This window comes from Canis lupus, chromosome 32, assembly GCF_048164855.1.
Source record: "Canis lupus baileyi chromosome 32, mCanLup2.hap1, whole genome shotgun sequence".
Taxonomy (NCBI): Eukaryota; Metazoa; Chordata; class Mammalia; order Carnivora; family Canidae; genus Canis; species Canis lupus.
In genome coordinates, this window is record NC_132869.1 from 10,176,246 (window position 1) to 10,189,727 (window position 13,482).

Below are 13,482 nucleotides of genomic sequence, written 5' to 3' on the forward strand. Positions count from 1 at the left end.
CATACACAAGAACACATTACAAGAACTAGTAGTAACATTCCCAGTTCCTATATAATTGAAGACTGATTTTTTTAGGAAACACATTTGCTGGATTTGTGGAATAAGAACAAAACATTACCTGCCAGATGGGATGCCTGAGTGGCTCTCAGTAGGTTAGCCGTCTGACTCTTGATCTTGGCTCTGGTCTTAATCTCGGGGTCTTGGGTTCAAGCCCCTCGTGCTCCATGCTGGGTGTGGAGCCTCCTGAAGAGTCCTTTCCAAGATTTTTTTTTAAGATGTGGACCCCCCACCAGGATATTTTGTATTTTACTAAGGTAATCAAATGTCCTACTGAATCCTTTCCAAAGTACAGTTCTGTTTCTAAAAAGAACAGTGAAAATGGGAAAAAACACAGGAAGTGCACGCAATTCTCACAGCTACATTTTCTGACCCATGAATTACAGCGCTGGATGGGCAACACAGCTGCATGTTGTGGAGAAGCATGAGAAGTACTTGCTAAGGAGGGAGGAACCGTCCTTACAAAGTTGGGCCAAACTCTATAGACCTCACCTTTTAGAGAATGAATTCACCTTTGGTCAAAAACAGGACTAAAAAAGAATTCATAAGAAATCCCAAAGATACATATAAAGTATCAAATCAGTTTTTGCAGAGCAGACTAAAGCAGACCTTGAATTCTGGGTGAGCTAACAATGACTGTTGAATACTGACAGATTAATTTCCAGCTTTGATAACCGGTAGAATCAGAAATCCTAGGAGTAGGCTAAAGGTCAGGCTTCGGGGTCCAGTAAACACTAGAAATGACTGGTTAACAGACTCTTCTCGTTGATTTTTGTCTCTCATTCTAAAAATACTTCTCCATCCAAGGGAACATAACCACATATAAGTTTCCAAATCATTCCATGGTGCCCAGGTGAAGAATCAAGAACTAGAAGGTATCAGAAAGGGTTACAGAGTTTGGAACACTGATTTGAAAGGCAACTCTTTGAAACAGAACCTCATTCTTTCTCAGAGGAGCACAACCAAAGCAAGTCTTGGGAGAGAATTCTAATTCACTTTGAAGTAGCAAACCTACAGTAACTGAGAAGATCCTGATTGGACCAAAAAAGTGTATAGAAACAGGAGCTTCTTTCCTAGGCATGTTCCAAGTTTACTCGGAGACTGACCTTCAAATCAGTAGGTTGAATTGAAATAAAGGGCTTGTTAAAAATGAAAATTATGCCATCAGGGTGATAGCTTTTTCCTGCTCCAAGAGTTTATTTACATGTGTTTGAGATTTGGACTGAAGGACAATAAACCTCAGGTCCTATGGGAATTTACAATAAAGCTGGTGCCAGTAGGTTTCTTGAGAAGTGATTAGCAGAAAAATCTCAAATTTTAAGATCCTGAAGATACTCTTTCCTACTTTTCTTTATCTTGTTCTGGGGCAAAGACTCAGGTCTAGAGGAAATCTTAAAAACAATGATTTTTAATAACACTTTCTCTCCCTTTCAGGGTTAAAAAAAACAACTCTGGAGCCTCCATGTTGAGTTATATTATACCCCTGAATTCACCCGATCTTGTCTGAATTATATGTATAACTTACCAATCCTTGTTAGAGGAACTTTCAATTTACCTGCTATGAAATGGTGTCCCCTCTTTCAATGGCAAAATCCATTACTCAAGATCATTCTGTCTTCCTCCCCTTCTCTTAAAATCCTATAACATAAAGGCTCACTATACCCCAAATACCGTTTGCAGAAACACATTATAAAGCCATAAGCTCTCATCTCCCACCCCCCCACACACATACTTAAACACCGACTCCCCCCCACCCACCCACCCACACACACACACTCATATACCAGAAGCACACAAGTTTAGAAAGCTGACCTTCTTGAAAAGGTTGATGGGCCAAAATTGGCTCCTCTCTGTCATCGTTCCAAGTTCCCACCCAGGTCACCTCTCCCTTGACTCAAACCTTATAATGCACATGTCACTCCTAGGAGAGTCTAAAAGCATGACTTTAATTTCTGCCAGTACCCACACAACAAAATTCTTAGCATCAAGATAAGTTACAGTCACACATGGACATCAACATGAACCACAATTACTTTAATGTAAACTGAAAGGGGAGGCTCAAAAAAGAAATTGCCTGTTGATTCCTCTGAAAATAGTAAAAAATTCATTTTTTAAAGTCAAGGAAATGTGATATAAGCGATCATTAACATCATCCACTATCAGTAGATGAAAACATGTGAGCAAAAAATAATCATCTACATTCCTATCACTCCAAACTTCATTAAAGGCAGAACAATACAGCTCATTTCTTTTTCATCAGAAATAAATTGGACTTCTAGCTCTAGCCACCAATTCACTGGGGGGAAAAAGTGCTGACATAAAATTTTCTTGTGAATCCAATGACTTACTTGGAACTCGACAAAACTTTTAAAATAGAAATTTTCTTAAATAGCCAATCTTTATTTGCTGCATTCTAAGTTTCAGGGCACTCTGGAAAAAAATATCAGTATCTTCCCTTTGCCCCCTCTTTATGATATTTATGGCATTTTGATTAATGACCATGTATTTAAGGGTATTGTCCATCTATTACCAGTGTAGCATAAGCATGACCAAAAAGAAGATTTAGAAGACTTCTTTATATGGTTCTTTCATAATAGTTGTATATTAAATTATTAACTAGAAGGTGGTTGTCTCTATGACATCTGTAAGTCTAATGTGGAGGAGCAGCAACAAATTATTTAATATTTTAATAATTATTTATTATTTATCCCCTCCAGCCTTCATGCTATTTAAAATTAGAGGGTTCACCATAGTATTCTCATTGGGAGACAGTAGGAGGTTAGTAACTGCAGTAGATATGTTTGCTTCCTCCTAAGCACTCCTTGCAACCGCTTACTTTTTACTATTATCCCTAGTTTCTACATGCTATTCCAGGGAGATTGACCCAACTCCCATCTAGGAAAGTAAGCATGACTCCTTGACTATACCAATCATCATAGTCCATCCTCTGGCCACAGAATTTGTGTCAGAGATGTGAATGTGATTAAACTGGTTCAATCAAAGTGAAGCATTGAACCTCTGCTCAAAATTCTGATGTATATATACTCTCTCCAATAGGATGATATATTTGCTGCATTCTGAAAGATGATAACTGATGATAAAAAAAAAATCAAGTAATTCAAACTCCTGTTTAAGCAAAGTATCATTGCTAATAAGAAAGCAGGGATCCCTGGGTGGCGCAGCGGTTTAGCGCCTGCCTTTGGCCCAGGGCGTGATCCTGGAGACCCGGGATCGAATCCCACGTCGGGCTCCCGGTGCATGGAGCCTGCTTCTCCCTCTGCCTGTGTCTCTGCCTCTCTCTCTCTCTCGCTCTCTGTGTGTGACTATCATGAATAAATAAAAATTAAAAAAAAAAAAAAAGAAAGCAAAGCCTATGCTAACATTGCTTTGTTGAGAAAATTATTTTTTTTCTATGGCAAGTTGTACTTACCAGGCATTAGAGAGGAGGAAAGCTAGAACATCAGGGCCCAAATAAGAATTCAGTGATTAAATCTGGAGTCCCAATGAAGTTGTAACACATAAAATCAAATACAAAGCCATAATAGCACTTCCACTAATTTTAACATAGCACACACATACATAAAATGGTGATTTCTGTAATGTATCCCTGATGTTACAAGATAAGCAATAAAACACAATTTTACCAGGAATTTCAATGGAGAAAGCCATTGACCAATTGTACCCCAAGTCTCAAAAATATCAAAGAAATAAAATCCAGGAAGAGAATCCAAATATTAAAGTCAGTATTTGACCAGTGGTCTCCATAAATGCAGTCACTGAATATAAGGATTCAAAAAAAAATGAAATTTAATTTACCAACTTTCTTAAAAGCACACCCAGCAAATCTTTAAGATTCTTTCCATTCTTCCATCACATCTTCAGTCTCCTATTCATCTGCACATTGAAAACAATAACCAAAGTTGTAAAGCAATCAGAAATGTATGCATAATTAAGAAAAATTATTCAACCTACAGAACAGTAAGTCATTTTACACATGAGACAATAGCTGTTCTCATTTAATATTTGTTGGACACTCACCACGAGCTGTATACAAAGTTCACAAGAAAAAAACAAAAGAGAAGGGACCCACCTTCATTTAGCTTACAGCCAAGAAAGAACTTGCTAGGTTTTGAGAGCTAAAATAATTACGGATTTGGAGATGACACCAACCTGTGTTGGTCTCTGGCAAACTGGGATGATTGGTCACTGTAAATTGAAACTAAGAACAAAAAAGCCAAAGGGCAAATTAATTACCTAAAGCTTGCAGTAGTCTGGGTAAGTAGCAGGAGCCTGGAGCTAGAGGAGCCTGGAGCCTAGAGGAGCAGAGGGATGTTGGGTGTGCCTACTCACCAGCATTATCTGGTCTAGTGGTTGGGAGCATGGGCTTTGGCTGAGCCAGATCTGGCTTTGAATCCTTTGCTATTAGCAATGATCTGAGGCAAATTACTTAATCTCTGTCCTCCTCACCTTGGTTTCCTTATTGGTAAAATAAGATGGTTTTATTACTTCAATAAGGATCAAATGATATAAAAATGATTATGTCTGTGACTGGGTATGGTTGGCAGTAGTCCCTCCTTATCTGCTATTTCAGCCACCTGTGTTCTGCAGCCTTCCAGAAGCAGGTGATTCTCCTTTTGACTTGGGAGGTTAATAGTAGGCTAACACTATGTCACAATGCCTATGTCCTTCACCTTCATCCCCTCCCTCATGTAAGCGTTTTATCCCCTCACATCATCACAATGAGAAGTGTGAGTGTAGTACAAGACATTTTGAGAGAGACCAGGCTCACATAACTTTTATTACAGTAAATTATAATTGTTCTATTTTTTTTTAGTATTTTTAATCTTTTACTGGATGCAATTTATATATATTATATATAACAATATATAAAAATTTATTTTGGGGCCTAATTTATAAAAATTAAACTTTGCCATAAGTATGCATGTATGGGAAAAATCATAGTATATATGGGGTTTGGTACTCTCCATGGTCTCAGGCATCCACTGAGGGTCTTGGAACATATTCCTTTTGGATGAGAGTGACTACTGTATTTAAGGTTAATCAGGAAATTTTCCATAAAAGCCTGGACTTCTGACTTTTCTGACAAATCAGCAGGTTCTTCCATCAGTGAGGAGAGCTGAGTAGCAGACATTCCCTTTGTTTTTTTTTTTTTTTTTTTTAATTTTTTTTAACTTTTATTTATTTATGATAGTCACAGAGAGAGAGAGAGAGGCAGAGACACAGGCAGAGGGAGAAGCAGGCTCCATGCACTGGGAGCCCGACGTGGGATTCGATCCCGGGTCTCCAGGATCGTGCCCCGGGCCAAAGGCAGGCGCCAAACCACTGCGCCACCCAGGGATCCCCGCAGACATTCCCTTTGGAAGGGGCAGGTACCTCCAGGAGGACACAACCCCTGTCTGTTCCTCTCTGCTTCATGTGCCTGGCTCTTTGGAGCCATAGGATTTCCATCCCATGTTATAAGCCTTTGCTGCTTGGAGTGTGGCCCAAACACGGGCAGCTTGTTAGAAAACCTACTGACTCAGAGTTCGCACTTTAATAAAATCCCCCCAATGACACTTACTATGAACTTTGAGAAGCACTGTTACAAACCACAGAGTGTTATTCCTAACCAGAGAGAGCATCAGGATCATCTGGGGAGTTTTCTGCTTGTTTTTTTATACCTGTGTCTAAGGCCCTAGCCTGACTTACTGAAATTAGAATCCCTGGTGTGGAGCATTCAGTCTGTCAGATTAATACAAGCTACAAGATTGTGTTATACATATTTGAGAAGTATGGATTTCAGTACAGATGTGAGAAAGCTAACTATGTTATTCCATTGGGGTCCTCAGATGGACCAAGTTGTACCAACAATGACCACTGTATAATCTGAAAATACTTCAAGTTGAGATGCTACCCACCAAAACTTTATTTGCTTGTAACTTTTTCCGTTATTTTTAAATTTTAATTACAGTATAGTTAAACTGTTAAATTAGGTTCAGGTGTACAATACAGTGATTCACCATTGACTGTAACTTGAGGTGGTTGTAGGTGGATTAGCTTTTGTGAAGGACATAGCAGTTTTGAAGGGCTGTGTGTTAGTATAGGTCCTTCCTCGGACCACTTGAATAGTTTCAAAGGCACTAGATTGTTTTGAGAATGTTTTCTTTGTTGTAATATAGACTTCCTGGTTTGTAGTGGAGCGCTGAGATTCTAAAATAGTAACACTATTAGCTACCTTTTCTTTCTTTCTTTCTTTCTTTCTTTCTTTCTTTCTTTCTTTCTTTCTTTCTTTTTTCTTTCTTCTTTCTTTCTTTCTCTTTTCTTTTCTTTCCTTTCTTTGTTTTTTCCATTAAAAAATATGTTGGCTTGCTCTTAGGGAAATACTTAACTCGTCATTGCTTTAATGGAGTTCTGTTTCCCTCAAACTGTGTGTGCCTTCAGGCTTCCTAGTTGTTATTTGTTAAATTACTTTTTCAAGGCTACTCATTGCTTTTCAGATGCTCCTTGTAACTAAACACCTCTCCAAATTTATTTGATCAAAATATCAGAGCTGCTATATGAGAAATTGCCAGTGTTCATTACCTCTTGATATAAAACTTTAGTATATAGTATGTTGATATTCAATGAACTTATCTTTTCAAGTTACTTTCAGCTAATTTTCTTCCATTTTGATTTGAGGTGGACTTTTCATGTAAATATGTGCCACTGATGGCACTCCCTAAAAAATACTACTTTATCATTTTGTTTAGTAGTGTGGACAATAGCATGTTGGAGAGTTTTGGTATTGCAATACATTATCTTTTTATCAGTTAATAAGAACTTATGATTCTATTGCTTCATTCAAATTGGGTAAAATGAGATCATGGCTCCTCCATTCCTCCATGCTATTGGTTCTACATGGATGGGTCTCCACAGGTGAGGCCCGAAGATTTAAACCTCGGCCAGTGACTGGGTATATCAGTTCACCTGGAGGACGCAGTATTGAGAAGACCATGTAACTGCCTACACAGTTCACAACGCCCTACATTTCATCAGCAATGAAGCCAACCTACTCGTTCTGCATTCGTCAGAATCCATCTATCTTTACATGGGTTCTGATCTGGGTGGGGAAGAGAAGACAGTATTTACCAATCCCCTAAAGCCCCAACAGTGAGTGAGTACAACACTGAATTTACTGGACCTTGGAGTTTTTTTGTTTTTTTGTTTTTTAAGGTTTTATTTGAGAGAGCTTGAGTGCATGAGCAGAGGGAGGGGCAAAGGGAGAGGGAGAAATAGACTCCCTACTGAGCAGGGTGCCTACGCAGGGCTCCATCCCAGGACCGTGAGATCATGACCTGAGCTGAAGGCAGACGCTTAACCAACTGAGCCCGTAAATTTACTGGACCTTGTATCCAGAAAGTCAAATATCAGTAGTTACCACTAAGCCTAAAGCACAAACTTTAATACAGCTGTGAGGCAGATCCTCCTTTTCCAATGCCACAATTTAGAACGGCCCTCAATATCATTCAGCTGGGTCCTCTTTTTGAAGTTTTATCTGACTCTGCCTTTTAAAAGTATTTTCATACTTGTAACAGACCTCAATTCATCAAGAAAAAGAAAAGTATGTATCAATAATATTTTCTATTGAAAGAGAAAATAACTGGTCTTTCTTAGTTCATTCCTGTCTACAGAAATCTACTCTGAATCACATTTACATGTATCTGCTTCCTAAGAAAGACCTAAATATAATGTAACGGCTGAACACACTGCAACTCCTCATTAAAGTTACATTTGTGAAGGGCTTTTTGCCAAGAAAGCTGGCTTGGCATTCCGTTTTAGTGTTCACTTTCGTAGAAAGCACATAATTACAATTTGTATTCAGAATAAAATTGATTAGCCAAGGATTTTCATCGTAAACACCGAGGTTAGTAAAATTAGAAACTCCAACCTCAGGTATGCTAACATGCACTCAAAACGAGATTGTAGAACCTGTTCCTTATAGTTTGTTATGCAATTATCAGAAAACAAAATCTAGCTCCCATATTCACTCTATGCCATCTTAGTCCACCACACTCACAAGGGTTGTTACACATTAGGGACTCCTGGTGCTTTCAAAGGCATGTTCTATGAAGTGATAGATAAGCTACACAGCTGCTTTCCATCAAGCCACAAGAAGTTCTAGTTCATTCCATCTTGTCATGTTCTACTCAGAGACAGATATACATCAGTGTGACACAAGGTCACATAGAAATAAAGTCATATTTTAGTGAAGTACTATTCTAAACCTCCGTACACACAGACTCCACTGGAATGAGCTCGCATATACAACAAATGGTCACATCCAATGTAAGTCTGCTTAGAGTAGACAAAAAGGAGATGCAGATACCTTCTCTGATAAAAATTCTTTAGCTACAAAGAAAATACACTGCGATTTTAGAGCAGAACAAAGTTTTCACAGTTTATTTTTTAAATGAAGATCCTTAGTGGGGGGAGGCAAAATGCACCCATCTAATCGAATTGCATGTTGTAAAAATGAACTCTGCTGGATACAAACTTCATAGCTTGTAAAATTTCATTTGAAAAAAGAAGAAAAGTTCCAAATCTTTATATAGCATGTGAGCCTTGCATAATTCTTAAGCAATACCACCTGCTTTCATTCATGATGTGAAGAATAAATGTGAACCACATTTTCAGCATATTATTTGAAAACTGGGTAAATTTTCATTTACTAAACAGGCACTTGGTTTAAGGCAGCACTTTGGGCATCACAGGAGATGCAATAACAAATCAAAAGATAGGATCTTTGTCCTTAAAAAAAAAATTACACAAGTATAAGGAAGAGAAGGGGCGCATGTGCACAACAACTTCAAGACAGGGTATGTGAAATGATCTGATGGGAGACCAATGTTCTAGGACATTCAGAGGAGAAATCAAGATTTTTAAAAGCGTGGAAGGTTACATTCAGAGAGATAGGGTTGGGAATCCAACTGCCACTGAAGGGGCACCTGAACATTCTTCAGGGAAAGAGGGTCAGGGCTGTCCAGGGGCAGAGGAAAGCACTGGAAATCCTGAGACCAGATTAGCTAACCTGAATAACATATAGAGGCTTAGTTAGAGAGCAATTAGGAAGATCGAACTCTGATTGTGGAGGCCTTGAATGGCCAGGGAAAGAATGTAGATCATATTCAGTAGGCAGTGGAGAGCGTCAGAAGTTTCTGAGGTGCAAGGTGTGGTCACCAAAGCTGTACTTTGGTGGAATTAGTTTAGCCGTGATCAGCAATGGCCGGAGGAGAGGAGAACCCAGTGGTGAGGAGGCCTGGTCCGAGGGCTATCACAGTGTCCAGCTGAGGCAGCAGGAAGAGCAAGGAAGGGATGGGCATGGGAGGCGCTGCAGGAGCACAGCAAACAATACCGAAGGGCGAAGGTGGGAAGCAAAAGAGGGAGAAGATACAAAGATGACTCAAATTTTGAGCCCAGGGTGACTGAAGAAACAGAAGGGAGAGGAAAATCTGAGTTAAAAGGAAAGATGAGGAAAACAGTTTGAGGCCATAACCACATGGAGCTAGCTATCTGGGAGGCAGTGAAAAATATGGGACTGAGGAGTTAGTTCAGAATTAATAGATTCTAGGTTTAATAAGTAGCATGGAGATAGTAATAGATCGACATAAATTTAGTAGACAATATAGAAAATAATCAATAGATCATTCAATAGAGTAATCTACCTTAGAGGAAAAGGTTCAGTCTACTTAAATAGACTTCTAACATAGGTAATTGAATATTTATGTCAAAAAATGTCCACAGTATGTCAAAAAATGTCCACCTGTACCATTGTACCACTGTAAAATGCAACACTGTATCCAGACAAAATACCAAGCATATACACACAGCTGGGATGAGAAGTTTGTATAGAAACTAATAAAATGGAGGGCAGCCCTGGTGGCTCAGCGGTTTAGCGCCGCCTTCAGTCCAGGGTGTGATCTTGGAGACCCGGGATCGGGTCCCACGTCTGGCTCCCTGCATGGAGCCTGCTTCTCCCTCTGCCTGTGTCTCTGCCTCTCTCTCTCTCTATGTCTCTCATGAATAAATAAGTAAAATCTTTAAAAAAAATAATAATAAAATGTATTTCACATTTTACAAATTCATCCCATGGAATAAATGTCCATCCCTGAAATGTGGAAGTTAAAAGACTAAGCAAATCTATTCAAATTATTTGCATCTGTTGAAACTAATTTGTTTTATTCTGAAATCATAACTGTTTTCTGTATAACCATCAAGAATACGTATTAATTGGGATCCCTGGGTGGCGCAGCGGTTTAGCGCCTGCCTTTGGCCCAGGGCGTGATCCTGGAGACCCGGGATCGAATCCCACGTCGGGCTCCCGGTGCATGGAGCCTGCTTCTCCCTCTGCCCGTGTCTCTGCCTCTCTCTCTCTCTCTCTGTGTGTGTGACTATCATAAATAAATAAAAATTTAAAAAAAGAATACGTATTAATTACCATTAGGAATAATGTATCTCATAAAAGTACTAATTTCAATCTTGCTCTCATACAAACACGGATAAATTGTCATGCTGCATGCTACTGACACCATCTGTGACCTACAAACATACCTCTTATCCTGCTCTACCTTAAACTATAACACATTTATATTGAGAGGCTGAGTAATAATTACACACCAACATATATATTCTCCAAGCCTTACCCATTTCTGGTTTCTCTGGAGGGCTGACTTTCAGATGTTGGTCTTCAGATGAAAGGCTCACATTTTTGCCATACAGTGGATCATCCAAGAAAGAGGGCCTTTTCAGTCTTCCAATGCCAAGGGTCTTCGACATAAAATAGTCTTTTGTGTCACAAATAACTTTGTCCTCAGAAAGTTGGAGGCATTTCAAATTCTCTGCTTCGATGACAAGAGCCCGGGATGTGAAATGCCCAGTCAAGGCTTTGGTGAGATAGTAGCCTGTACGTGTTTCACATTCCACATTCTCCAGCACATCTGCATCTTTCACCTCTGTGAATTTTGTTTCTAACCCATTTAGGAGCTCAGAAAGGATAGATCTGGAAAGACAGGGGACCTCCGGTGTTATATCCTCAATGTCTTCCTTTTCTCTTTCTGAAGAAAGTCTAGTCACAGACTTCTGTTTGAGTATGCATTCATCCAGAAGACACCTTAACTGTTCCTCAGAGAGAAGTGATGCTGAATCTAACTGATGAAACAAACCAAATGTTTCCATAGTCAATTGATGGAGTAAACACATATATTGTTGATAAACTGCCAGTAATACAGTATAAATGCAAGTGCCAGGAAATCCCTTACACAAAATACCCAAATAGCAAAATCATTCATTTTAAAGGATCCAAAATGTCAGGAGAAATGCACAGAATCCCTAGAGAATCGCTTTAGAATCTACCATCCATACTGAAATTCTGGGGAAAGCCCCTTAGCACTGATGGAAATAAATTACTGCACCAAATCAATCACTAGTTAACTATACACGTGCAAGTGACATGAAATGGAGATAACAGAAAACCACCTTCAACTTTATAAGTCTTGGGAAATCAAGCAGGGAAGTAGGCAAACAGCCCATTGATAAATAGCTAGAAATCCTGCCATAATCTCCAGTAGGTGTTTCCCTGTTTTCCACCACTCCTCAGTGTGAACCCCATCACCCAGCAATTTCTTAAAAATCTGGAAAAATAAATCTCAGGCAAACAAGTCAGCCTACACCTGCCCCTGGGGATTTACCTCCCCTATGTCTGTCCACAGCTTTCAGTGGACAATACAACTGAAGACAGAAAAGGAAGGGCAAAGGGGTGGTGCATCCTGAGATGTGTAGTTACTTCAAAACTACAGATCTAGACAGACGCCAGGGGCATTCCAATAACGGTGCATTCTGGGAGGAGGACTTGATCACAGACATTTAATCTCTGCTTGTAGAGGCTAACAGGATTGAGCATTTCAACCAAGATCTTAAGGATTCAAAAACATTGTTTTCTTCCAGTGATGTCTCAGGAAATAAATCAAATGAAGGTATAGAGCTATGTTCCACAAGAACTCAACTGAATAGCATGCAACTTGAATTGCATCAATCTCAAAAGGAATGGAATTAAAATATATTGGAAAACACTGAAAATAATTTTTCCTTCTCTAAAGAATCAGCACCATTCCCGATTTATATAGTGGATCATTTAGGAAAACACTAATCCTCCTTTACAGGGGAATGCATTATCTAAGAACAAAAAGTCTCCATAAGAAAACCTAATCATGAATTGCTGCAAAGGCCTTAATTTCTACTTCAGTAAAGTAAAACAATGTGTTGTCCTACTTAGTAGGACCCAGTAAGAATTCACCAAAAATGTTCTGCATGTCTAAGGTATCAGGGAGGGAAGGTGTTATTGGAACAAGTATAGTTAATTCCTTATTATTGTGTAATGCTTCTAATGCAGCTAACAAAAAATAGTATGTAAAACAAATTTTTAAAATATAATTTGTTTTAAAACTATATTTAACTTCCATATATTAAAAACTAGTTTTCATGGTGGCAAGTGCCATTATGAGTTTGAGAATAAAGAGAAATTGGGAATATATTCTTAATAATTATCTAGGATTCAAACTTTAGGTAATTCACCCTGAGGTTAATATACATGCCAAAAAATAGGACTTGAATTAGATAGTAGCAAATCCTACTTTTAATCACATTTCAGGCATCCAGATGTGGCACTTTATCCACTATTAGGAGAACTCCCTTCAAAAACCTTGTCAACTAGAAAATGAAGGCAATCCTTGTACAGTAGTATTTAAAACACACTTTCAAAATCTGCTTATATAAAACTGTTACATAAAAGTGCTTATAATGATTAGATAATCCCCTGAAACTTCAAAAGGATCCATTGAGTGTCATCTTCACAAAACATTCTCACCAAAGGCTTATCATATAAATTTCCAGACACTAGAAAAAATATTACTTCATACTGCAGAAGGAGGATGAAGGAGGTCTGGGGGAGAGGTTGGAGAGGAAGAGGATGTGGAAGATTGGTAGATTATCTGGTATATTTGACCACTTCCACAAACAATACTGATAAAATAGATGCTTTGTAGTTCTGATGATCTATTTGGCTACATACAGAAAATTAAATAAAAGGAAAAACAAAGCAATTACAGACTCTGGGGAAAACAAAAAGCTATACAAAAAGAAAGGAGTGGTAGTGTTTCAGAGAGGTAACAGAAAATTAAGCAAAAGAAAATAAGATAATTATTAACTTTAAACAAAAAGTTGTACAAGAAAGAATACCATAGCTGGCATTTGGGTGGCTCAGTCAGTTGAGCATCTGACTCTTGATTTTGGCTCAGGTCATAATCTCAGGGCTGTAGGATCAAGCCTCATATCAAGCTCAAGCACCGGGTGTGGAGCTTACTTGAGATTCTCTCTCTCCTTCTCCCTTTGTCC

General features: G+C 38.7%; 1 protein-coding gene across 11 annotated transcripts in view; it reads right to left on the reverse strand.

The window, feature by feature from the left end:
* FSIP1 (fibrous sheath interacting protein 1) overlaps positions 1-13,482 on the reverse strand; it is a 194,253-nt gene that overhangs the window by 3,133 nt on the left and 177,638 nt on the right. For 3 of the 11 annotated variants that reach the window (XR_012022517.1, XR_012022508.1, XR_012022516.1), the window contains 4 exons: positions 10,737-11,241; positions 3,874-3,951; positions 1,613-1,695; positions 119-360 (listed from right to left, as the gene is read on the reverse strand). Coding sequence is in view for 1 of the 11 variants with exons in the window: in XM_072808612.1 (XP_072664713.1) it covers positions 3,944-3,951; positions 10,737-11,241 (513 nt within the window). In the remaining 10 variants the exon portion in view is untranslated. Of the gene's footprint in view, positions 1-118; positions 361-1,612; positions 1,696-1,982; positions 3,952-10,736; positions 11,242-13,482 lie in introns of those variants that run through there. The other 8 variants (XR_012022511.1, XR_012022510.1, XR_012022509.1 and 5 more) reach the window with 8 other exon arrangements.